This window comes from Mustela nigripes, chromosome 2 (genome assembly GCF_022355385.1).
Source record: "Mustela nigripes isolate SB6536 chromosome 2, MUSNIG.SB6536, whole genome shotgun sequence".
Lineage (NCBI taxonomy): Eukaryota > Metazoa > Chordata > Mammalia > Carnivora > Mustelidae > Mustela > Mustela nigripes.
In genome coordinates, this window is record NC_081558.1 from 31706318 (window position 1) to 31733862 (window position 27545).

Here is a 27545-nt window from a genome sequence, read left to right on the forward strand (position 1 = left end):
TATATTCTAGAAATGCCACTTTCTCACAATCCTCAATTTATTTTATAAAAACTACTTAGAAAGCTAATGAGAACAAACATATCTGCCTTGAAAACATTTTATTAAACATTTTTGGATATTGCTTCCTACCTTATAAAAATAAAAAACACATTTCAATACAAACAAATCTATAGTGAAGTTTTTTTCCTTCGTGTAAAGAAATAGGAATGAACTGTGCATTAATATTTAAAAGCAAAGTAGTTTAATCTGCCAAAACTTTAAATATCTGAAGAACACAACAAATTCTGAATGCACTAGGAGCATGTCGTTACTTCTGCATTCTTGGGAAGTGTGAACCATTAGCCTGTCTATGGCTTAGGATCTGTTTCCATGGTGCTTTCTTGAGCTTCTTCTACCTCTGAGAGCTTTTCATCATCTGCAATTGAGAAAAACCATAAAACTTCAGTCTAATTCGTTTAAATTATATGTTTAATGAATACATGACAACATTTTTATCCGTTATGAGCCGATATGTCTAAAACAAAGATGGCAAAATGGCAGCCTATGACTGTCATCGGCCAACACAGTGTTTGGTTTTAAAAGTGCTGTTTTGGTTGTTGGTGTTTATTAGTTAAGTCAAAATGTAAAACTTACGTTATAAAACACATTAAAAAAAATCTAGGTTTTAGGTTTTTTGTAAAAACAATAAGGAGGTCAGATAACATAGACATTTCCAATTGGCAACAGTCAATACAAAGAGTTAGTCTCAGGTTTCTCAAAGCACCTTCCATTTACCGACTATGCAAACGTGCTTATGCACTATTACTCCACTCACTGACCACTGCCTGCCTGGATCCTGCATTGTTACTTTATAGCAATAAACTGTAATAAACCAAGAAGAATTCCAAATCTATCATCCTTAAATTTCAATGTGAACCATAGTACATGTATTTTAAATCATATATGCAGAAACTTGAACAGCTTGAGTACTTCTAACATCATCCAACTATACTCCTCTTCTGAAACTGAAGGTCTACTCTCTCAACAAGATGTGTGTTTTAGAAGGCATGCCCCTGGATCACTTAAAAGTCTTTATAAACATTCATTCTGTGACTACTTCTACTTACTTTCTAGCGTTTGCTGAAGTTCGTGGATGGTACTAAGTAGAACGTGAAACTGTTTCCGCCTCAATTCCAGCTGTGTAAACAAGAAAAAAATTAATACACATTGATCTATACACCTATACATATCATAGAGACCAATGTATGTGTACAGATACCTTATCTTCAACACTTTCTTTAATATGTGAAAGATGCTCTAGTTCCTTTCCCAGAGATTCTAGTTCCCTGAAAACAATAAGACAGTGTTATAGTTTGCTAACTGGGGGCACAGAAGTCACAATTAATACCTTTTTAGTTACTAAATAAGATTTTAAAAATTAAAAAAAAAAAAGGATAAGAAGTTATTACACTCCATTATGATGAAACGTTGAAGCTAAGGATGGTCTTTTTAAATTCTAAGTATATACTTTTCTTTATTAAAATCAAATTTCTAGAGAAGTTTTAAAACCTAAGAAAACACACGTAATAGAATATCACACCAAAAGAACTGATAACTTTTAACATTTTATCATACTTATTTGACCTAAAAAAAGGTCCTTCCTCTTTTTTTTTCCCCCTTGGTAAAAGAAATGAAACATTTCAGATTAACTTGAAATCCTCTTAGAACCTTATTGGCTATCCTCTATCCCAGACCATTTTTCCTCCTTTATTCCTTACTCAGGCAATCACTTCACCACGCCAATCCTTTTTCATTCACATATTTGTCTCTCTAAATAATATACAGTACTAGTATGTAATGGGGGGTTAATTTTTATAAATGGTTATTATTCTGTATGTGTTACAGAAACTTAGGAATAACTTAAAATTCATTATGTCTTCTGTTCTTCTTTTCACTGATCATATTTTTAAGATCTAAGCGTTTTTTTTTTTAAAGATTTTAATTAATTTATTTAAGAGACAGAGAGAGAGAGAGTACTAGCACAAGCTGGGGGAGGCAGACACAAAAGCAGACTCTCCTTTGAGCAGGGAGCCCGATGCAGGACTTGATCTTAGGACCCTGGGATCATGACCTGAGCCGAAGGCAGACGCTTAACAGACTGAGCCACCAGGTGCCCCTGAGATAGTTTGTTCTTTTAAATTGCTCATTTAGTATTGTACTATATGTATAGTCTACCATATTTTATCTATTTTCATTTGTGATATATATATTCATTTATTTTAGAACTACAGACAGTAAGATCAGAGGAAGGAAAAATTCAGCCAACTGGTAGTAGAATATGTAATTTGGAAGATCTGACCCCTCCTTCTGAAACATATTATGTACTCCCATAAAAATGGAATGCATAGGCTAGTATGTAAACATTATAAATTTATAAAGATTGGTTCCTTTCAAAGTAGACTCTAAACTTACTTTAATGTCTCATGCCGGTCTGGATGGTGCTGGATCACTTTAGCCAAAGCATCATACTCTGAGAGATACAAAATATTTATCAAATTAAGGTTTTCTTTTGAACATGGACATGAAGAAAAAGGTGAAATATCACAGGTCTCTTCTAATCACTTTCTCAGTGCATAAAGATGAAAACACTGAAGGATGGAAGGAGTACTGCCAATGTCACTTGGTTCAACATGATTTCAAACTGTTCCAAATAAAGCCTTTTGCATCCACTCTGTTTTTCTATTTACCTATCCCTAGGCAGGATATAAGAGGCTAGCATAGCAAAGTGAACTGAAGCCCTTTATTGATCATTAAGTGGACTGATTATGAAGAGGATCTTATTCACTATTTGCCCAGCAAAGAGAAGATTAGCGAGGTCAATATATCCTACCATTCACTGCAGATCTTAACAATGGCAAACACTTCTCATTCTCATTCTAAAGGTAAAGATTTCAGAAATTTAAAAACAATTTAAAATTCAGAAATGATAAAATTTATTTTTTCTCTTCCACTGAGGTCTCCAAATTTCCCTGTTATTTCCCATTAACCTTGAACTGATGAATGGCAGCATTCATTTAAAAGCCTCAACTAATAGAGAAAAACCCTATGGAACCTTTTAAAATGATTTTAGAGTCAATAATTATTAAATAAGTTGATATATTCTTCTGCAAATTGGCCACTGAACTTGACCACATGTATTTTTGAATGAGTACAAAACCAATTTTTTAAAATAAGGAACTGAACATCTTAATTGGCTCATTAAAAAGTAAGGTTCATTGTTTTGAAAATCAGCATTTTGATTCAATAAAAGTGTGACTTTTAATAAAAAAAATTTTTTTTAAAGATTTTATTTATTTATTTGACAGAGATCACAAGTAGGTAGAGAGGCAGGCACAGAGAGGGGGAGCAGGCTCCCCGCTGAGCAGAGAGCCCGATTGGGGCTCGATCCCAGGACCCTGGGATCATGACCTGAGCCGAAGGCAGAGGCTTTAACCCACTGAGCCACCCAGGCACCCCAATAAAAAAGTTTTTGATTACAAAATAATACATGTCCACTGCAAGGGAAAAAAAAAAAAAAAAAAAGACCAAGCCATAAAAATCTGCAGACCCAAAATAACCATTAACATTTTCTATTTCCTTTTTGTTTTTCGTATATAGGTCACAGTTGTGATTATGCATTATATTTTTTATCTTCCTTTCTTTCAACTTACATTATAGGAGGAACAATGCCCCAGCCATTGAAACAATTTTGAAATAGTTTTTATGGACTGCAATGAGGACATAACCTAATAAAAAAACAAAACAGGGGTGCCTGGGTGGCTCAGTCGGTTAAGCACCTGCCTTCAGCTCAGGTCATAATCTAACCTTATCTTCAACACTTTCTTTAATATGTGAAAGATGCTCTAGTTCCTTTCCCAGAGACTCTAGCTCCCTGAAGATAACAATGGAGCCCTGTATCAGGCTCCCTGATCAGCAGGAAGCCTGCCTCTCCCTCTCCTCCCTCTGGTGCTCTCCCTGGCTTGTGCTCTTGCTCTCTGTCAAATAAGTGAATAAAATCTTAAAAACAAACAAACAAAACCAAACCAAAAGAGATCAGGACGAAGCTAAACTTTAAATGTTTGCTTGGTTTGTACTTAAAAACTCACTGGGCTTAAATTCTTTTCTTTTTCCTGGAAAGTAACTCCATGAAACAAACAAGTAACAAACAAAACCTTAGGTCTAGTGTACTTGTGTGAATGGTCTTTGCTGATTAACCATAACATTGCTTAAGCAAAGGAGTCTGAAGACAGTAAGAAAAAATGAATACTTAAGAAATATTTGGATAATCAATATAATATAATATTTGGATAATCAATATAATATAATATTTGGATAATCAGTATAATCAAAAAAGTGTTTTTCAGCATAGCCTTCCTTCTCCACTATTTTGAAGAATAATATAGTTTTAAAGAATTAAGTTTAGCTCCTTCTTTTTTAATTCAGATTGATTCTTGCTGAAGATTTTACCACACAACATTAAAAACCATATGAAAATAGTACTCAGTAATAAAGTATTTGCACCCAAAATCCCGAAAAACCCTTACCTTGGCGATTTTTTCGTATTCGCTTTGCTTGAAGAATTTGCTTTTTGCACTCAGCAATTTTTTCATGTGCTCCAGCAATGCTACATTCTATGTGAAAAGGGATTTTTTAAAGACAGTTGCAACAACATGCATCATCTTCATCCATTTTCAATTTTAAAATGTGTTTTTAAATTAAGTTCCATTGCTAATAGATGCTGGTATTTAAAAAACAGCTACAATCCAAAGTACCGCAATCATACCAGAATACATTTTTGGAGCTAACATTTACCACATTCTTTCTATTAATATTGTCATTGTTATTATTTTACCACTATTCAAAGAAAAATGCTAGTAGATATTACTTCCTTTACACCATAAAAATTAAATTTTTACAAAGAAACATAAATTGTTTTAAGTTTACCTATTTCTTTGTAAATTTTTTCATAATTTTCCATTTCTCTGAGATTCATATCATATACCAGCAAAGTTTTGCCCATTGAAAATTCACATTGGGACAGTGTGCTCAGCATACGTTGGTACTGGCTATATCTGGTGGAAAAGAGAAAAACAGATTAAAGATTTTTGTGAAATACCAAAGTTGAACAATTATATATATATTACAGTGTAGGCAGAACTACCAAGTTCTGAGAGAATCATTTGCTTTTTTTTTTTTTTTAAGATTTTATTTATTTATTTGACAGACAGAGATCACAAGTAGGCAGAGAGACAGGCAGAGAGAGAGAGGAGGAAGCAGGCTACCTGCTGAGCAGAGAGCCTGATGTGGGGCTCGATCCCAGGACCCTGAGATCATGACCTGAGCCGAAGGCAGAGGCTTTAACCCACTGAGCCACCCAGGTGCCCCTCATTTGCTTTAAAATAATTTAGAATATCTTTCTTTTATGTTTAATTTTTCTTAATGGGAGTACTTGAATTTATAAACTGCTTCAGTTACAAGTGCAAAGATGGGACTGCTGTTCTTATCAATATAAACTTAATTCAACTACTTGTTTGAATTTTGTTTAAAATACTTTTTAAAAATGTCTGAATCCAAGGGTGTCTGGGTGGCTCAGTTGGTTAAGCATCTGCCTTTGGCTCAGGTCTCAGGGCCCTGAGATCCAGCCCCATGGGGGCTCCCTGCTCAGTGGGGAGTTTGCTCTCCCTCCCCCTCTCTCAAATAAGTAAAATCATAAAAAAAAATGTTTTAATCAAGATGGTTTTTTTATCCTCAGAATTTTATTTTCACAAATTTTTCACTCTTTACAATGATTTATGTGAAAAGCTAATTCAAATGAGGGAAATTTTTCTTTTTTTTCTTTTTAAAGATTTTATTTATTTATTTGACAGACAGAGATCACAAGTAGGCAGTGAGGCAGGCAGAGAGAGAGGAGGAAGCAGGCTCCCCACTGAGCAAAGAGCCTGATGCGGGGCTCGATCCCAGGACTCTGGGATCATGACCTGAGCCGAAGGCAGAGGCTTTAACCCACTGAGCCACTCAGGCGCCCTGAGGGAAATTTTTCTAAGGCAAAAAAGTTACTAAATATATATAAAACCCTGCAGTATATAAAAACTTTTTATTAGCTTATTTAAGAAAGAGAAAATTGGGGCACTGGGCTGACTGACTCAGTTGGTAGCACAGGTGACCCCTTATCTCAGGGTCCTGAGTTCAAGCCCCACTGGGCGTACAGCTTACTGAAAAAGAGGGTTGCTGGAGGGGAGGAAGGGTGGAGGATTGGGGTAACTAGGTGATAGACACTGGGGAGGGTACGCATTGCAATGAGAACTGGGTGTTACATAAGACTGATGAATCACAGACCTATACCCCTGAAACAAATAATATATCTCATGTTAATTAATTGAATTTAAACTAAAAAAGAAAAAGTAGTGCTATAAAGAGTGATTCAAATATTTTATGAAAAAAAAACAACGAAAAAAGCAAAAGAGAAAATTCCATTTAGATATTTTGTCTAACTAAATGCCGAAAGTGACCAAATGAATGAGGCAGATTTCAATCCTTATTTCTTAAACACTACACCTTCTGCGCATTTGAATAAACACAAAGCAGGCTTCTGAAGAGAAATAAGGGCCAGAAAAATCTAGAGTTGCCTCCACTGGACAACTGAAGGAGTGAAAAGCTGAATTACAGACACGGCTGTATACACGGTTTAAACTCTGATTAGGACATTGGTGTAGCAACGAGAGTCAGAGAAATACCCCTCTTCCTGGGACCCGGAGTTGCACCACTTAATGAAACTTTTCACCAGCAGATTGATTCTCCGGTCATCTCCAGCGCCGTCTCCATCAATCAGGAGTCGCTTCCGTATGACTTCATCTGGAGGGAAGAACAACACCGTGAATGAAAACGATGGTCTGGCTCTTGCTGACTTTCAGGGACAAATAACCAATATCATGACTTACTCATTCATCCAGAAGAAAACCATTGGGACGCGAATATACTTCAAGCCACTAAACGGTATACTTAAAATGGTTAGGATGGCAAATTTTACGTCATGCAGGTTTTACTAGAATTTATGTATATATTTTTATGTCACTATGAAGACAGTTACTGAGTGTCTACTATATGCAAGCAGTGTACTAGAGGCTGGGGTTATCAATGCTCTCATGGAACTGGAATTCTACTGCTGGGGTACTGAACGGAAAGTTTTCAGGTATCACCAAGCACATAAGCCATAGTTCTTGGAGAACTTTGTTTTGGAAAAACCTGTTTACACAGAAGGCAGGCTGAAGTGTTCCTGTCTCTTTCTGTGTCTCTGAAAGGAACAGAAAGAAAAGATTTGAAAGATGTAGTGGCAGATTGGGTGACAAGAACAAAAGAGAGGTCAGAGAAATGGGAATGGATTTATCAAAAAAAAAAAAAAAAGGTGTAATTTAGTTATTACATCTGTAATGTTTCTTCCCCATGAAGACGTTTTTTTTTTTTTTTTTTCTTTTTCTTTTTTAACAAGTCTGTCTCACTTTTGCTTCAAGGGAAAGAAAAAGAAAATGGAATCAGAGAGCATGGCAGATAATAATGGTGAGTGGTAAGTGGGGCTCCAATTGGCCCGTCTGGCAGTGTTCTTGCTGGACAAAATAATGCGGGATCATTACAAGAGAAAGGCAGACTGAAACCCAATAAAACATAATTTTTATTTTATTTTATTATATTATTTATTTATTTAAAGATTTTATTTATTTATTTGACAGACAGAGATCACAAGTAGGCAGAGAGGCAGGCAGAGAGAGAGGGAAGCAGGCTCCCTGCTGAGCAAAGAGTCCCATGCGGGGCTCCATCCCAGGACCCTGGGATCATGTCCTGAGCCGAAGGCAGAGGCTTAACCCACTGAGCCACCCAGGTGCCCCGAAACACATTTTTTTAAAAAAAGGTTTATTTATTTGAGAGGGCGAGAGCTCACATGTGTAGGGGAAAGGAGAGAATCCCTAAGCAGACTCTCCGCTGAGCAGCGAGCTGGAACAAAGGCTGGATCCCACAATCCAGGAGATCATGATCCGAGCTAAAAGCAAGAGTTAGAGGCTTAACTAACTCAGCCACCCAGGCACCCCAAACGTAATTTCCATCTATCAGATTGGCAAAGATCAAAATACCTGATAGAAGTGCTGGCAAGGATATGGAGAAACTGCACTTACATACACTGATGGCATGCAGACGGGTAGGCTCTTTCTGGGGCAAATGGGCTACCACAAACAAGATTTCCAAGGCACATTTTCTTTTCAACCCCAGAACTCCAATTCTAGGAACTGATCCCATAGATAACCATGCACATCCACCCACAAAGATAAATGCAGAGATGTTCTTAGTGCTGTTCATAGTAGAAAGATCACAAACCTAAGCATGTACCAGTAAGAGACTAGTCAGATTATCCAAACTTCATATAATGTACTATGATGAAGCCAACAGTGTGGCTGTATATGCTGACGGCAAGAAATCTCCTTTGGTCCAGGAGATGCAAATGCAGGTGCAAATAAAACATGTGCAAAGAACCACACCGTTTGCTGTCATCTGTGTAGAAAAGGGGGAGGCCTTGCGTGTTTGTTTGTGCCTGTGTGTGTACACACACGTATGTGCATGTTGAGAGAATATCTCTGGAAAGAACACAAGAAACTGGTTATAGTAGTTTCTCCTGGTGATAGGGACTACAGAGGGACTACAGTTTTTTCAGAGAAAAAACTGAATTTTCTATGTTGTTTCACAGACTTGTTTTTCACCATGTGCATGCATTATATTTTTAAAAAATAATTTTTTTTATTTTTTTAAAGATTCTATTTATTTATTTGACACACAGAGATCACAAGTAGGCAGAGAGGCAGAGAGAGGAAGAAACAGGCTCCCCACTGAGCAGAAGAGCCCGATACGGGGCTTGATCCCAGGACCCTGAGATCATGACCCGAGCCGAAGGCAGAGGCCCAACCCACTGCGCCATCCAGGCGCCCCTAAAAAATAATTTTTTAAAAAGATTTAAAAAAATCTTTTAAAGGCAGAGAGAGAGAGGAGGAAGCAGGCTCCCCACTGAGCAGAGAGTCCGATGCGGGGCTTGATCTCAGGACTCTGGGATCATGACCTGAGCTGAAGGCAGAGGCTTTAACCCAGAGCCACCCAGGCGCCCCTAAAAAACAATTCTTTAAGTGTAGATAATTCTTCGAGAGCCTGCACAATGAAACAACAGCGAAATCTTTAAACAAGAGTTCCTGCGTGTAGGCTGAAGTATTTCTGAGCACAGGTGCAGCAGAGATAAACTTTGGAAGGCAGGTGGCTGCAGTTTTAAAATCTGTTCTGCGACATTAGAGGAACATTTTCAGAATTGGGTTTTGAATTTTTATTTATTACAAACAAGCTTTAGCTTTGTTAAAAGTAAACATCCAGCAGTGAGCAGTTGGATATCTGATGCTGCTCAATTCCTTTCTTTTGTTCAGTTTCTCGTTTTCTTAGCTCTGCTCTCCCAACCTGCCCAACCAACCACCATCTTCCTCCCAAATACCTGGGCATCTTATTTTATTGAGGACCAGGGATGTAAGGGAATAGAAAATCAGGAAATAAGTACCCGAAGGGGGGAAACTATTACCACAGCTGGTTTTTCAAGAGATTTTTAAGGTTTGGTGACAAAAAAAATATTTCAAGCACATTTGGTGATCATTCCAGCTGTAGAGTTAAGATCTGTGTACATTTATATATGTAATACCCCAATTAAATAAGTTTTTGAAAAAATGTCAGAACACTGTACAGGCCAAATAAACTTGGGAAAAGGTTCTTGAGGGCCAGTCCTGGGTCTCATTCATTTTGTTTCCTGCCCAACTTTCCACACTGTGTCTTCACACTTCTTCTTCTTCTTTTTTTTTTTTTTAACTTTTATTTATTTATTTGACAGAGATCACAAGTAGGCAGAGGCAGGCAGAGAGAGAGAGAGAGAGAGGAGGAAGCACCCGTGTGTCTTTACACTTCTGATGTGCAATAAATATTTTTAAATTGGATTGTGGTATCTGCCTGGGGCCATCTACTCTCTGAAGAGTTTTGTCTCAATAAAATACTAACAAGGACTAGCAGGCAACCACCTTATTTTCAGGTCCGAAGCAGAGATTTCTCTTCTTGTGCAAAAACATGAATACTTGATCAATGAGCAGATGTGTTCATAGGGGACCAGAGCAGTTCTGAGGATATGAGACGAAGACCTGAGCTCTTCCGCTCTAGGTGGAGAAATAATGTGCATGTGAACACATGCAGAAGAGGCAGGGGCTGTTAAGTGAATGACATGGACATGTGAATGACATGGACAAGAGATTAGGACAGTTTCCTTTGGCTTGGGGGACTCGGGGGAAATGGAATTTGGGCTGCTCTTTTCATACTTAAAAATCATCAGTCAGTGGGATGCCTGGATGGCTCGCTCAGTTAAGTGATCTCTTGGTTTTCTGCTCTGGTCATGATCTCAGGGTCCTGTGATCAAGCCCCACATCAGGCTCCACAGTCAGCAGAGTCAGCTTGCCCTTCTCTCTCTCTGCTCCCCACCCTGCCTGCGTTCTCTCATTATCCCTCAAATAAAGAAAATTTTGGGGGTTCCCGGGTAGTGCAGTTGATTAAGCATCTGCCTTTGGATCAGGTCATGATCCCGAGTCTTGGGATTGAGCCCTGCATCGGGCTCCCTGCATCGGGAGTCTGCTTCTCCTTCTCCCCGCTTGTGCTCTCTTTCTCTCTTGCTCACTCTTTCTCAAATAAATAAAAATAAAATAAATAAAATCTTTTAAAAAATCACCAACCAAGAAAGCTAAAAGGTATTTCAACAATATCTACCTAAACTTCAAATAACATAGACCCTTCCACCCAATAATCTTAGATAAACTCGTACATATGTAATATGACCATCTCCATTGACAAGGAGCTAGATAAATTTTGGCACAAAAATATGATGGAATACAATGAAGCCATTAAAAAAAAAAACCCAACCACCAAAAAATGAGGAAATGTTTATGTGCTGATACAGAGATCACTTAAGATAACTTACCAAGGGGCGCCCGGCTGGCTCAGTGGTTAAAGCCTCTGCCTTTGGCTCAGGTCATGATCCCAGGGTCCTGGGATCGAGCCCTGCATCGGGCTCTCTGCTCAGCCGGGAGCCTGCTTCCCCCTTTTTCTCTCTGCCTGCCTCTCTGCCTACTTGTGATCTCTTGTCTGTCAAATAAATAAAAAAACAAAATCTTAAAAAAAAAAAAAAGATAACTTGAAAAAGAGCAAGGGTGAGGAACAGTAATGTATAGCATGCTTCCTTTCAATATAAATGGGGGAGAAATGAGAATATATGCTTATATTCCTACAAATACCCTGGAATGATATACAAGAAACTAACTAAAAGGGGTTACCAAGGGAGAGGGGCAATGTAAGTGGGTTAGAGAACAGGCTGGAAGATGGGGAAATATCTTTTTACATTATTTGATTTTTGAATCATATGAGCACTCAAAGTCTGTCAGTTGTTCGAAAAAGAAAGCTATGATTCTGGTGAAATTATCACAGGTGTTTGCATATGTCCAGATACATCAAATTTTACACATTAAATATTCAGTTCTTTGTATAAAATTATCCCTCAATAAAGCTACCTAAAAAATACAAAAAATGATGGGTGCCTGGCTGGCTCAGTTGGTAGAGCATGCAACTCTTGATCCTGGGGTTGTGAGTTAAGAGCCCCACGCTGAGTGCAAAGATTACTTAAAAAAGTACAATCTTTGGGGTGTCTAGCTGGCACAGTCAGTGGAGCATCTGAATCTTGACTTTGGCTCAGGTCATGATCTCAGGGTCATGAGATTTAGCCCTACATGGGGCTTTATGCTCATACTGAGGACTCTACTTAAGACTCTCTCTCCCTTTGCTACCCTCTGCCAAATAAATAAATCTTAAAAAGAAAAAGAAAAAGACCAACTTTAAATATTTAAAAAGGGCAAAAAATTAAAAAGCAAGCTAAAGTCCCTTCCCTGTCCCCCCCCAGGCAGGGAGAAAGCTGTGAGCTCTAGCAGAGGAGGGAATGAAAGGCTAGAAGATACATGAGCACATGAGAACCTTAAGGAGGCTGGAACCCAAGGGAAGAAAGATGGAGGTCCAAATGTGGGAGTCTGCACTAGTGAATGCCATACTAGTGGACTTGGACATTGCTGGTAGGCAACTGGGAGTAGCTAATGGTTCAGGACGAAGACTTGCCAGGAGTACAAAGCTGAGAGGGCAGTGTACATAATGGACAGTAACTAGGAAAAGCCCAAAGGCAGGGAAGCTATTAGGAGGCTACCAAAAAACATGCAGTAGGAGCTAAAACAGCATGAAAATTAGAGATTAGAATTACAGGTCCTGGGGCAATTTGGGACTGAACAGAGACTTGGCTGGGAAAAGGCAGGGGCCAAAGCCAAGGCACCACGTGTAGGAGTGTGGCAGGTCCAATTCTGGTAGGACCATGGATTCCCTGTCCCAGGTCCTTCTCCCAGTTCAGCCCTATCCCTCTTCCTTCTAATGGCATTTCTTCATAGCAAAACCCCTGGGCCAAAGTCAAAAACTGGGGCCAAAATTCTGATTAGTTCACAGAGGCTTTACTTTGTGTGTGTGTGTGGGGGGACCAAGTTTCACTTCATCTGTAAAACGGGAATAAAACTTCATTTGTAAAATGGGAATAAGATATGCACCTGGAAGGAAAGCTGTGAAACTTTATTGAAATGAAATTATCCAAAGGAGCACAATGCCATTTCATAGCGAGAATGAAAAAAAAAAGAAGTTACCCGTGTCTTTATGTTAATTTAATTCACAACTTGTATCATCCTAAAAAGTCTTAAAAAGTGAGTGAACACTATGAAAGGTATATTTATAGATATATATAGGTACATCTGTATCTATGGACACAACTGTATAACCATGTAAGTAAATATTATGCATTTAGAGTTTTGCCTAGTTATGATCTCTCCCAAATTTGCTTTTCTCTTAAGCTTCATATTGTAAGGTCACGGTATCTCTACTTAAACTGCATAGTCAGCTGTTGCCTAGAAAATACTCTGGGAATAAAAATCCCCGAAGTAACATAAATAAAAATACACAGCACTGCTCCAACAGCAACAAAGTAAGACAACAATCAAAGAGGCCAGTTTGAAAATAGCTTATTCTATCTAGATCCAGGCACGCTGTTGATGGTTCCTAACACAGATGACGAGTATTATTACTTTTAATGGTACTTCATCAGTTAGTGCTACACTGAACACACCTAAAACCTTTGTTTACTATACACATTAACTTCAGAAATTATCATCATGCCTGAAGATCTCTATAAGCAACTTAAATACTAATATTATTAACTCTGGCAGATCTTGGCCCACCCTTTATAAGATGGGTTAGAAACTATTTTAATGATGTTATCATTTCTTAGTTGTCACGATTGCTTTCTTTACTGACTATAAGATCAATGCCATCTGGAAAAGCTTTTAAAAATTTTATATATTTATTTGTGAGAGGTAGAGAGCGGCGAGTGCACACAAGAGTACAAGCATGGGGAGCAGCAGGCAGAGGGAGAAGCAGACTCCCCGCTGAGCAAGGAGCCTGATACGGGACTCCATCTCAGAACCCTGGATCATGAGTTGAGCCGAAGATAGACGCTTAACCAACTGAGCCACCCAGGCATCCCCGAAAAGTTTTTAACCCCAAATATCTAATATCTGCCCCAAGGCTGGTGCTTTTCCACCTGAGTGTAGACTTGTAGAAAGATTTCTTACTGGATTCAGTTAAATATTGTGCTATAATTATATCTATAAAACGTCTGCCATTCAGAATCACTTTAAAATCAGTTATGACACATATATGCTGATAAGCAAAGATTTACTTGTCATTTTCAACCCCTCTTTGTCTTATATGCTGACCTATACCTATACCTAGAAAAAACACATGTAATTGCTGAAGACACTAAATAAGCCTCAAATAGTCCAAGGGGTTAGGTTTTTAATATCTCATTTTCCATAAACAGAGAGGCAGGAAGAAATGACTGCTTTACAGTCACTAGACCCATTCTCCTTCTCCAAGCCTTGAGTCACGGGACATTGCCATTTTAGCAGTGTTCTCATTTTATCACAGAAAGGACAATCCCTCATAAACCCAGACTTTCAAAACCCATCATTGTTATTCCCTCACAGTAGCTCTTTAAACCTTGATTACAAAACAAGTTTTCAGAACATCTGGGAGCAAATATTCAAAAAGCAAAACAATCTGGAAGAAAACGGTGGCCCAACTTTCAAGACACTTATTTCTTTAGGGATAGGTCAAGGCTTGACAACCAGTGTCAAGAGTGTCACTTTTTTTTTTTTTTTAAAGATTTTATTTATTTATTTGACAGACAGAGATCACAAGTAGGCAGAGAGGCAGGCAGAAAGAGAGAGGAGGAAGCAGGCTCCCTGCAGAGCAGACAGCCCGATGTGAGGCTCAATCCCAGGACCCTGGGATCATGACCTGAGCCGAAGGCAGAGGCTTTAACCCACTGAGCCACCCAGGCACCCTCAAGAGTGTCACTGTTAATGTCACTTCCTCTTAGGGCTGATCTACCCCTAGGTGTGCCTCTCAAAACTGCTGGACCTCACAGCACAGCAATCTCACCTGCTTTTAGGAAAGAACAATCCTGGGGCACCTGGGTGGCTCAGTGGGTTAAGCCTCTGCCTTCAGCTTAGGTCATGATCTCAGGGTCCTGGGATCCAGCGCCCCATCAGGCTCTCTGCTTAGCAGGGAGCCTTCCCCCCACCCCCACCTGCCTCTCTGCCTACTTGAGATTTCTTTCTGTCAAATAAATAAAATCTTAAAAAAAAAAAAAAAAAAAAAAGGAAAGAGCAATCCTGTGACCGACCAGTGAAGACTAGTATTTCCTTTCTAAAAGCACTTTAGCAAGGAATTCTATTAGCACAGAAATGAACCATTGGTTTCTTTTTTGTGTTCATAAACACTCTAGATCCAAACTGAAAACCATGAGAAGGGACAATTTATTAAACACTTTGGGACGGGGTGACTTTGAAACAGCTGGCTCCTACAGCAATGTAGCAATATGTACCAAAAATTAAAAATACATGTAGTCTTTGACCTGTCTCCTATTAAATATTCCCACAGGTGTGTGGTGAAGGCATCTATACAAATATCTCCATTGGAATACTACCTGTAAGAGTAAGAAACTGAAAATGACTAAATGTTTAGATGTTTACTAGAGAATTAATTGTTTTAAAGATTTTGATTATTAGAGAGACAGAGAGCATGCGCAGGAGCCAGAGTGTGCACACAAGGGGGTAGGGGCATAAGGAGCGGGAGAAGCAGACTCTTCGCTGAGCAGGGAGCCTGATGTGGAGCTCAATCCCAGGACCCTAAGATCATGACCTGAGCCAAAGACAGACACTTAACTGAGCCACCCTGGTGGCCCAAGAATTAATTTTAAAAATACAATACTACACAGTGATACAAAAGCATGAAGTAGGAAGAGCTCCACGATATGATTATAGAAGTATATCACAGAAGAGTGTGTAAATGTTTGCGTAAAATTTTAAAGTAGATATAGTGGCCAACCAACTGACATAATGCTTGTAATATGCTAAGAATGTGTTTTTTACATATAAAAAACTTTTATTTGTATATATGTATATGCGAATGTATATATGTAAATACACATATATGTAAATGCATATACGTATATGCATTTACACTTAGTCTGCACAACAGCCCTGTAAAGTAGGTATTACTACCTCTATTTTACCAGTGAAGGAACTTAAAGTTAGCTGCTCAAATTAAATGTCACTGGAAGTATGGAGTAGAGCTTAGACTCAAACTCACAAGTCTGGCACGAGAGAAGATGCTTTCACCCTTTAGAGGCACTTAAAAATCCTTCTGCAAAGGCACACCAAAAACAGTCTACGGTGATTACCTCTGGGGAAGAGGGACTAGCCATGGGAAGTGAGAGGGGAGGGTTTTCACACTGTCACTGGTGTTTTTTTCTTGAATTGTCTGACATGCATTACTTTTCTTTTTAAAAATACTAATAGTGATTATCTGGGGAGTGAGCTTATTGGTCACTTTGAGGTATTTTTCTTCATTTTTTCTGCATTATAAGTCCCATTCAGTGTTCTTTAACGAATCCATGATGTGTTAACAAGAAACAAGAAAACTGGCTTGACTTGACCTACAAGAGACTAGGGCCATGTAAAAACTGTGAGCATGCAGATTCTTTTCAGATTTATCACTGGTTCGCCACTGCTCATGGGTCATTAAGATGAATTACTTATGTCTCATTGCTTTAGGTTACTTATGGTAAAATAACATGTTGCCCCTCCTTTCAAGAAGCTTAAAATCACTAAAACAATTTTGAAGGCTGACAACATTAAGAGATTACAAAGAGGCAGTGGAAGGAACAGTTTATAAGATGGTTTGCTTTCTCCATTTAAAATTCTGATCTCTCATGAGATACTTAGGGCTAGTCTAAATACATTGCTAATGTCAAAGTCGATTACTTAAACAAAAATTAAAGTAAATTTTTTTTTTTTTAAAGCAAAACAAAGTATTGAGGTCCTTTTGTTTTTCTCTAGATTTACTTAAGTGTTTAGAGTGTGGTGCTAAAAAAGTCAAGGTTGAAACTTCAATCTTGCTTTTTAAAACCATTTATCTTGGCTAAAGAAACAGTATTTAATAGGTGCACTGCATCAGTAACCCCTGTGCTGGGATCAGAGCTGAGGGAACACAGTGGTTAAATCCATTGGCTTTAGTGGGGGGAAAAAAAGCCAAACAAACTCTGTGACCACAAAGGTCCGATTAACATTGGATCAGCAATTGTAAAAGGAATCCCAGCAGCAGGCCCTTAAACAAGGTTTACCCACTCCTATCTGAGGACCATACATTCTGTCTGTTCCTTTTACTCTGGAGAGTGTCCTGGTTTGGACAGCAGATTAGATAGCCAATTTCGAAATGCTTTACCTACATTATCACACTTCACCCTTGAAGAAACCCTAGAAGCATGTATTATTACTTTCATTTTACAGATGAGTAGTATCCGCTACCATAGGAAAATATCCACAATCACATTATTAGAAAGTTGGAGCATAGTTCCATTATTCTATCATATTGTTCACAGGCATATTAAAGCCCATTTTTTAAGTTTTAATGGCATATATCCAAACATCATATTTCTAATTAAAAAGCAAAAACATATATACAGTAGAATATTACTCAGCCATAAAAAAGGAAATCCTGTCATTTGGAAAACCATGCGATGGACCCTGAGAGTATTATGCTAAATGAAACAAGTCAGACAGGAAAAAACAAATACCATACATTTTCACTTATATGTGGCATCTAAAAAACAAATGAACAAACAACACCAAAAAAACCCAAAACAAAACCCATATAGAGAACAGATTAGTGGTTATTAGAGGGACAGGGCCATTGCAGGGTAGGCTTCCCTTATATGCCCCTTATAACTGGGCTTATCATGACAATCACTTTGTAGTGCATACAAATATCAAATTATGTTGTACACCTGAAACTAATGATATATACTAATTTCACGTCAACTAAAAAAAATACAGTCAAAACCAACAAGCTCTATTCAATGGAATGTACGGCCACACCCCGCTCCCTGCCATCTCCTTCTCACCCGCATCTGTGCTCTGGCACATCCGTGTACGTACGTACCTAATGTTCTCTGCACTGCAAAAAGTGCTTCTGGATGGCTCAGTTGGTTAAGTGTCTCACTCTTGATTTCGGCTCAGGTCATGATCTCATGAGATTAAGCCCTGCGTTGGCTCACCATTGGGCATGGAGCCTGCTTAAGATTCTCTTTCTCTCAGAAAAAAAAGTGCTTCTGAAATGATTCTTATCAGGGTACTAACACTAACACTGTTTAACACTCTTTAAATTAACACATACAAAATACAAACTGTGAACATAGTTTAAGTTGTTAAGTGACAACATCTAAACTGTTTTTCAGGGGTGCCTGAGTGGCTCAGATGGTTAAGCATCGTCCCTGGGCTCAGGTCATGATCTCCAGATCCTGGGACTGAGCCCCCTGTCAGGCTCCCAGCTCAGCGGGGAGTCTGCCTCTCCCTCTTCCTCTGCTTGTGCTCTCTCTCAAACGAATAAGTAAAATCTTTAAAACAAAACAAAACAAAAACCTGAACTGTTTTCAGTTAGCCAAAATGCTGGAGTCACAACAGGGGAGGAGAGAAACTGGCTTTGCTGAGAACTAGCTATGTGACAGTAAGTCACTCGCTCCCCAGGACCTTTATTTTGCCATCTATAAAATGGTAGTGTTGGTGGTAATATCTATAGTTCTGTATCCATGGAAACTATATCATGTCTCTCTCCTTCCCTCTGAGCAGAGGAGTTCCTCACAGGCACCGAAATGTCCTTATACAGGGTGCAGGAAATATAAGAGCTTCCCCTCTTAAGAGTTCCCTGTCCGAAAGGACAGGCAAACTCATATGGAAGGTTTATGTGAGGGCACAGCATCTTGCCAGGCACCTCAAATTTGTAAGAGGGCATTAGCTGTTCTCTAAGCTCCAGAGACAAGTACTGGTACTTCAACAACTCTTCAGGGTGGCTGAGCTATTCAGGCCACTCCTGTCTTCTTTGCGGCCATCGTCCTAATCCAAACCCTCCCGGAGCCTTGGAGGACTTCTTGCTGGCCTCTCTGCTTCCATTCTTGCCTTCCTAGAATCCATTCTCTACACAGCCACCCAGAAGGATCAAAAAGTACTAACTTTTCTGTTTAAAATCCTCTAATCGTATTTGTAAGTCCCCACAGAAGACAAATCCAATCGCCTTTCCACAGCTTAGGTTGCTCTGGGCAAGCTCCTGTTTACTTCTCTGACCTCCTTTGTATCACACCCCTCCAGACTCACCTGGATACCAACCCTTATCTGATCCCTTGAATTTATTCCTTATCTTCTCCGCAGGGCAGAGCTTATTTTCGCCTCAGGCCTTTGCACTAGTTGCAACCTGTCCTGAATCCTTTCCTGAAGTCTACATAGGGGTTGACCCCTTCAGGCCTTACTCTACGGGTCACTTTTCAGAGAAGTCTACTGGACTTGGACTTTTGGCAGCCCTCCCCCATTATGGTCTTTCATATCCCATCCAGTTCATTCTCAGAACTTAGGTCATTTCAGGACTTAGTTATGTTCTTTCTCAGAAACTATCTTATTACTTATTTGATTCCACACCATTGCTTCTGTCCCCCAAGCAGAAGTCAGGGCTTTCTGTAGTTTACTGCTGTAGACAGCACCCTGAATTGGGTCCAGAAGGTATGCAATATACTGCTGACCTATCATACCCACTACTCACTTCTGCTTTTTACCAAAAGCCCAGTTGAGAAAAACCATGTTTACTGTGGATTGCCTGAAAAAGTTGTACTTCATCCACTCTGAATGAAGGCAGAGCAGCAGAAGTATTCAGCTAAACCACCTATTGGCTTTAGGATGCCTTTCCAGTCTACGGCCATACCACCCTGACCGCGCCCGATCTCATCTGATCTCGGAAGCTAAGCAGGGTCGGGCCTGGTTAGTATGTGGATGGGAGAATGCCTTTCTAAATTGTGATTTAGCCTTCTCTGACCTAGTCAGGGATGTGCTAGGAAACAGCCCTATGATCAATGGTGCTGATAAGAGGTTAAGGATATGACACTAGCTTTTCTTTATGGGGACCCTAGAGACAACTTTATCTCTAGTGTTTTAATCAGAAAGAATTGCTTGTACTGTGTGTCTAATATTGCCTTCTCTCCTGTACACAACAGCACACAGTGGAGTAGGTCCTGCCCCTTGGTATGAACTAGGAGAGAAACAAGAGTCACTTCTGGCTGCCTAATGCACCAGATTTTACCCACTGCATTTTGAGGATCATCCCACTTCTAACTTCCTCATTTTCCTTCCTCTCAATGCTCTTTTTGCCCTGTTTTCTCATGCATTTATTTTTTATGGTTTCACATTATGGTGAGCTGCCTTAAATATTTTCTGGAATATGTCATTTAAGTAAATTAAGTATTAAGTGCTACAACAGTAATATGCATAAAATACCAGGGTTAATAGGTGAAAGATCAATTGTTTCTAGAAATGAGATGAATACTTGAGGTGAGTCTTGAAGAAATAGCAGTTGCTAGCCAGGAAAGGGCAATCTGTGCAAATACAAAGATGAAGAAGGCGCAGCCCTAATCAAAGGAAAATGAAGGAGAGATGAGTAAACCAATTCTTACATTTACTAGTATCTGCTGAACATTACTGCATGTCAGACTCAATGCAAAGCACTACAACTTTTATTGCATTTAAACCTCTAAACTGCCTTATGAGATAGATTTTATTATCCCCATTTATAAAGAGTGAAACTGAGGCTCAAAGAGATTAACCTACACAAGATCAGACAGCTTTTAAGGGGCAGAGTGCACACTCCTGTGACCTCTAACATCCACTCAACTGCTTAAGTCCTGATATTCTATCTCAGTCTACTTCTCTGTATGCCCCTTTTTTCTGAGTTCCCATGATCTCTTACTAGGACTAGGGCAGCAGTAACGGAGAGACTGGATGCACAGTAATAAGGGGCAAGAACTCAGGAGCCAGACTGCCTGGTTTCAGCTCTGGCTCTATACCTTACTAACTGCACAAACGTGGAGAAGTTGCTTAACCTCCTCGTGTCCCAGTTGCACCTGTAAACTGGAGTTAATAATTAGAACACTCCTTGACACATGATGACTACTACATGTTAAGAGACCACTGAACTCCTCTCTTCCCTTCCCCTCATTCTTCACATAGTACATATAGCGTGGTGGTGGTTTTTGTTTTCTTGCTTTTAATGCAATTCTGATCACACAACACCGATGTTAAAAACTGATTCCCACTGCCCTCAGAAATCTCTGGAAATAACTTTTTAAATTTTAGAAAATATTTATCAACTTTGAGTTTTTCCAACATTTGGGGGCCTTTGCACAAGTGGCTCTTTCCACCAGACTGCAACCTAAGAGGGGAGAAAAGGTCTTGCCTGTTGGTTCTGGACTGTAATCCCAAGGACTAGCCAAGACAGGATAAATAAAACTAGAATGAAACAAAGCTGTAATTTCCCATGAAGTTCCTGGACCTTTAAGAGCCTCCCACTTCATTACCTGTTATCACAAAATTACCCCCCCCCCCCCCCCCCCTCACTGCAGGCCCTTTAATGTGGAGATCCTGTCCATCCGCAACTTTTCAGAAATGATCTCTCCACCAGTAAGGCATCAACCCTTACTGGTCACCTTCTCTTCAAATACAGCAGCCCTAGACATCCCCTTCCTTGATGTCAAAAGACTTCCTTCCTCCTTAACCTAATACCTTCTTAGGTTCTCCCTCCAGTTGCCCATCATGCCTGTCCACCTTCCTCACGGTGGCACCCTATTTTATTTCTGCTCTCAATCCGCAGATCATCTCCTGGGTTTCTGCACACATGGGTCCACTTGCCTTAAACTACCCTCCCAACGTTCCACAAACCCCATCTCTGCCTGCGCACCCTCCTCCCCAACACATATACACTGACAAATCTCTTATTGCCTTATCTACCCCAGGTGGCCTCATCCCTACACTGGGTCCTCCTAACCCCCCCATGCACACTGCACACTCTCTGCTTGCCCTCCAGATACCCACATCTATCCTTTTTAGACATTGTCCTTAACTCCCTCTTCCTACCTCCAGTCCGGGGCTAATTCTCAGGCCTCACTGCGATCCACACCACTGTCTGGGGGCCCTTCCCAACCCGTCCAGAAGAATCCTCCTCCAGGTGTCACCCTGTGTACGCTGACACCCTTAGCGCCCGCGTCTTGGAACCTCTCCCTTTGTCCGGGCCTGGCCCCAAACTTCCACCCCATCCTTAAAGTTCCCACACCCTCCAGCCCACCCTCCAGACCTCGGACCACCGGGGCAGGGTCTCCACCTCTTCTTCCCCTTCGCCACTCCTCGGACTCCAAACTCTCACTAAGTGCTCCCTCGTCACAAACGCGAATGGCCTGGACCCCTTCCCGGTACCACCCGCCCACGCACCGCTGCCACCGTTCCCGCTCCCCCCACCCCCGCACGTGTGCTCCCAGCCCCCCGACCATCCTCCCAGCACACCCTCTGCAAGCCAGGCGCGGCCTCCGAAAAGCGGGCCGAGAGTCCGAGGGACTCCCGGGGGGAGCAGGGGGCCGGGGAGAGGCCCGAAGGACCCGGGGAGAAGCGTCCGGGAAAGGCCGGCTCCCCGCGGGGTCCGATCGCAGAGGCCGAGGGGCTCCCTGAAGGGGCCGGGGAGGCCGGGGGGGCTCGGAGGAGGCCGGGGCGGCCGAGGGGCTCGGGGGAACGGGCCCGGGTGGCGGCGAGCGGGCCTCACCGTCAGTCACGGCTCCCATGGCGTGCGCGGCGGCGGCGGCGGCGCAAGCTGAGGCGGCGGTTGGCGGCGGCGGCGGAGGTCAAACTCCCACAATGCAGCCGGGTAAACAGCCATGGAGGAGGAGGCGGCGGCGCCCGCGGCCGCCCGCTCCGACGCCTGAGCCGCGCTGCGCCGCCGCCGCCGCCGCCGCCGCCGCCGCGGGATTCGCGCTCCCCGCGCTCTCCGCGCTCCCCACACTGCCCGGGGGCGGCCGCGGCCGGCGCGTGTGGGGGGCGAGGCCAGCGGGCGGCGGCGGCCCCGGCTGCAGCCCGGGCCCCCGCCGCCCCCCCTGCCGCCCCCGCCCGGCCCACGCCCAGAGGCCGCCCCGGAGGCCGCCGCCAGCCGCCAGGTGAGCTCGCCCGGCCGCCGCCGGGGTTGCGGGGGCTGCGGGCCGCCGGGCTCCGGGCCCCCCGCGCCTTCCCGGGGAAGGGGACCGTCGTCCCCGTCGCCGCATCCCAGCTGGCTCAACTGGGGGTGGGCTCATTGCGCGGGGTTGGGGTGGGGGGAGGTTGGGGAAGACGGCGGGGACGCCCGGACCGGCTGACCCGGGAGGCGCTCAGGACTAGGGGCACTGAGGGGGCGCGGTGCTAGGGTCCCTGCGAAGTTGGCGCCCACGCGCACCCGGGCGGGTCTCGAACGCCACCCCTTGCGCCGGGCGCGGTCTGCGAGCCTCAAAGGCCCCGGGTTCCAGGTCGCGCGGTTCCGGCCCTTGGGGCCGCCCCCTTCCCTCCTTGGCTCTGGCGGGTGTTCCGCGAGGGGGACGAGAAACTTGGAGACCTCCCGCAGGAGTTGTCGGAGCGACCTGAGAGCGCGGTGCCCGCCGACCCCCCGGGACGCCGGGACCCCCCGTCGGTGATCTGGATGGGTGCTTTATTTATTTTTTTCCTCTTTGATTTTCAAGGAAAAAAAAAAAAGGCTCTGTGATTGTCCCCATCTTAAGGGGAAGTTGAAAGTGAAGCGGGGGGCGGGGGGTGGTTGGTGCTGAAGGAGTAACGTTGCCCTGTGTGTAGAGTTACACATTTCCGGAGCACAGTGGAGATCATAGTGGCATCTCTTCCCAAAAGTCACTTTGATTCAACTTCGATGAGTTTCTCGTAAATGGCAACATATAGGTGGTGAGAGGCGAGAGGAAACAAGAACCAGTACAGCTGATTTGATCTCCAGTGGGATAGATTCAGTTAGCGTCTGAGTTTTAACCCAGGTTTGGAAATTTATTGAACATAAAGTTATTTTCCAGCTTTCCTTTCTCCCCTCTATCTCCCCCCCCCCCCCCGGGTACCCTGACTCTTCACATCCGGGCTGAAGCAGTTTCGTGGGTTGGATTTGGTTCTTTCTGGTTCCTTGCGAAACTTGGGTTCATTCTCTCAGTTTTCTCTTAGGTCTTTCAAAGAGGAAAGAGTTGTAAATGCGAATGGATGGCAGTGAAATGTGTTTAACTTCTAACTAGATATCGGTATATTATATGTAAAAATTTTTTCACATGTATGAAGTCGAAACTCCAGCAATGTTCTAAAAGAATTAGCATCGTTGATTTTTGGCACAAAGGCAAAAAAAAAAAAACCCCAAAAATTACTTTGAGTGATGATTCTGAGTTATAATTTGACCTCCCCAAGGGTGTGAAGCCCGTCTTGGCTTAAAATAATACTGACTTAAAACTCTGTGTGCGCATGGGCATCAGGCCTGGTTCATTTTCTTGGTTTTAGGAGAGAAAATACTTTAACCAAAGGGAGACTTACTTTAAATCTTAGGTCCGATACACTGTAGATTGGAAGTTTACATTGATTATCTATATATCCCAACTGCATTTTGGTGGGGATGGTTGTATAAAAGATAATGGTCAAGGGGTGAAATGATGTTCTGTGTAAACTACTTGTTACTTCACCTTATCATATAATGGTTTTGAAACAGTATCTAGTGATTTAAAATAATCTTTAGTTTGTTTATAGCAGAGTATCACTACCCCTTGTAACTGTTAAATTTTCATGAGACATTCTCTCTCATATTCATAGATGGAGTTCTGGACAAAAACTTTTATATGTTCATTTTGTAACTTAAAAATATGGTGGACAACGCAAGAAATTTTGTAAAGCAGTAAGAAAAGGAGAGATCTGAAAGTTTAAAGTTTGAGAGATACCTAAAAAAATAAACATTTCTGAAAGTTCTTGATCCAAGTGGTTTGAAACACATCCAAATTTGAGCCTTTGTGAAATTTTTAAAAATCTACTTTGCCAGCTACTCAATTTAACTTGCTTCTGCCTGACAAAGATCTATGTGTTGAACATTTAAGAATTCTCTTAATTGACTTTTCTTCATATCATGTATAGTAAAATGACATGTTTTAGTAAATTTTAGTAGTCTTTTTTCATATAATTATATCTTAATATGTTTGTGAATGTTAAACTAGGAAGGACTCAAGCCTTAGGCCATACTAATGTTTCTTTCATTTATAGGGAAATCTTTAGGCAGAAAGAAGTAGCAGATTCTGAGCTGTAACAAAATGGATTTGGACTTTGAACTTAAATAATCTTAGATTGGGTGATTTTATGTCAATAGATTGTTGGTTTCTTGGAGACTATGGGAGTCTAGTTACAGAAATGTGAGTGTTTATTTAATATTAGCCTTTTGAAATGATAAAGGATGATGAGAGAGCTGGCTCTAGTATCTTTACCCTGGTCCTATGAAATGATGTAGACATTTCTTGCAGTATGTTTTTAGAGCAAATGTTGTTCTGTTGTCTTTGGACCTCTAGGGGGTCCATGAATGGGCTTCGAGAGACTCCTGAACTCTGTAGTTGTGACCAAACTTTTTTGTTTTTATATGTGTCCTTCTAGGAAAAAAAGTCTGTGGTTGTGTTATAAAAGAGGTCTAGAGCCCCAAAATGTTAGAGTTATGTTCTTATTGAATAAAATGGGAGTTAGAATAATCCTTAAAGGGAAGAAAAAAGGAAATACATATCTTTGTGCCCAGTGTTTGCTGTTTAAAGTTGTCTTTAGCCTAGACATGTGGTCTTAGAGGTGCAAAAACACTTCCATTTTGTTGCCACAGCAAAGCATTGCCTGTTAGTTGATAAACCATATACACACATAAAGGGCTTGACATGCTAGTCCTGGGTGCATTGTGGCTGTTTTTAAATTTAAAAAATTTAGAGCAGATAGATTGATGGTTGATAAGCAGAGATCTGATCTTGACAGCCAGCCCTTAGAGAAAATGGTTCACCCTGTGCTACTCTCTTACGGCTCTCCAGCAAATCTGAAATGCGACTGGGAAGTAATCATTCTGAGAAAATGTGTTTTTGCCTTGGCCAAACAGCAGAGCATGGTGGGAGTCTCATCAAAACAGACTCAAGTTCAAATCTGGCTTCTTTCATTCACTGTAGCTACTTTACCTACCTGACCCTCCCAATTCCTCATCTGGATAAAGCCTGTGACAGTAGAGGTGTAAGGAGTAGGAATGAAGTTTCCTGTGTAAAAAAAACCTCTCCTCATATGGCCCATATTAAGGACTTGGGAGCTAGATGCGATAACCACTGATCAACACAGGAATGAACGTGTATAAACATGGTACATGGTAATGATACATATTAGTTCCCAAATAATAATGGAAATATTAACAAGTTGAAACATTTTTAAAAGATTAGGTTTTCAAAAATGAGTTAGGATTAAGTGGTCCTTACTTTGTAGATATCCGGGAGAAAGTTGAAGGAAGATGGTAGTGTGTTTGGTAAAGGTGAAGACATGGGTACTGGGCAGGAAGCGACAGTAGCAGCCCGCCAGTATCATAGCTGCGTCTTTGTATAAGATTCCATTTAACTTCTGCTCTTCACTTGCAATTTAAATGAAAATTTTAAACTAAAAACTGTCCTTGTACTTTCCAGCCCATTGTCTCTGAAAGTGTTTACTCACCTCCTTGTGTTGGGGACCCTCATAGGTACTCCAGGGACTTCATTAGTGGAAGCTACCTGTAACTTTGTCTAATTCTGGCATCTTTGAAATGCCTCCGCAGTTGGGTACCTGTATCGATTTTTTTTCTCAACAGGGAAAAGAGTCTGGAAGAACTGAATTGTATTTTCCTATCTTTAAGCATTGAAAGAAGAGAAGGTAATTATGAGTAAGAAGAGAGATATGAATAAAATACTTGTAATATTTACGGCTATAAGAGCAAACTTGTTTCCACTGTTTCTGTGGCCTTTTTTTTCCCTTTTATTTATTCGTGGTGACCATTCATTCCTACTGCCTTTGAGTAGGGTAGTGGTATGAACGCAAGCTCTTACTGGGTTTGACTCCCATTTCCTAAGCTTTCTGATTGTGCTCAGCTTGAGCCAGCCAGCCTGAGTCTGGAGGAGGTGAGCATTAGATGAGATAATAAAAGCAAAAGACTTTGCTCAATCCTAGGCCCCTAGTATAAATGCTTAAAAGTGGTAGCCGGGGCGCCTGGGTGGCTCAGTGGGTTAAAGCCTCTGCCTTCTGCTGGGGTCATGATCCCAGGGTCCTGGGATTGATCCCCAGGGCGGGCTCTCTGCTCAGCAGGGAGCCTGCTTCCCTTCAGGTCTCTCTGCCTGCCTCTCTGCTTACTTGTGATCTCTGTCAAATAAATAAATAAAATCTTAAAAAAAAAAAAAAGTGGTAGCCATCTTGAGGATGGTTTCTTTCTTGTCTTTTTTGAAGGAAAAGGTAGTATATTCTTTCAGAATATTCCCATAAAAACCTTTAGGGATCATCCTGTTTTCAACACATAAAAGCCTTTCACATCTTTCTTGTTACCATGGGCAGGTAGCCCAGCATTTGCAGGACCTATTAGACCTGTCTGCTGTTCTTGGCAGTGGGGTTGTGTTCTCTGTTAGGCTGGCAGGTTATGTCTAAATCCTGACTTTCTCAGGGGGGCAAACCAATAAGCGTGCACAGGTTTGGAGCCGTGATCCATCCATGATTTTTTGGCCTAGAACAGAGATCAGCAAACTTTCTGAAAGGACACCATAGTAAATATTTTCCAGTTTGTCAGCATCCCCTTTCCCCCACCCCCCATCGCTCTGTTGCACCTGTGCAACCCTACCAGTGTATTTAGAAAGCAGCCAGAGACATAAGTGAATGTCTCCACCAAAGCTTTTTGGACACTGA

General features: G+C 41.4%; 2 protein-coding genes across 2 annotated transcripts in view; one reads left to right on the forward strand and one right to left on the reverse strand.

Moving 5' to 3' along the window:
* Positions 1-81: 81 nt before the first annotated feature.
* THOC7 (THO complex subunit 7) lies at positions 82-22567 on the reverse strand. The gene is made up of 8 exons (XM_059390091.1): positions 22393-22567; positions 6753-6870; positions 4963-5090; positions 4563-4649; positions 2452-2509; positions 1259-1325; positions 1107-1176; positions 82-415 (listed from the first exon to the last, which is right to left on the reverse strand). The coding sequence occupies exons 1-8, from the start codon at positions 22409-22411 to the stop codon at positions 348-350; spliced, it is 615 nt and encodes a 204-aa protein (XP_059246074.1). The 5' UTR covers positions 22412-22567; the 3' UTR covers positions 82-347.
* Positions 22568-22709: 142 nt separating this feature from the next.
* Positions 22710-27545, forward strand: part of ATXN7 (ataxin 7) — a 143893-nt gene continuing 139057 nt past the window's right edge. Inside the window, exon 1 of the mRNA XM_059390092.1 lies at positions 22710-22780. The gene's annotated coding sequence lies outside the window, so the exon portion shown is untranslated. The remainder of the gene's footprint in view (positions 22781-27545) is intronic.

Bases quoted from the DNA above. Each gene is read 5' to 3' on its own strand.
- THOC7 (XM_059390091.1), bottom strand. The intron at 1,177-1,258 runs GTATCTGTACAC...TTGTTTACACAG, and splicing joins AAGAAAGTGTTGAAGATAAG to CTGGAATTGAGGCGGAAACA. The intron at 416-1,106 runs GTAAGTAGAAGT...TCTCAATTGCAG, and splicing joins ACTTCAGCAAACGCTAGAAA to ATGATGAAAAGCTCTCAGAG.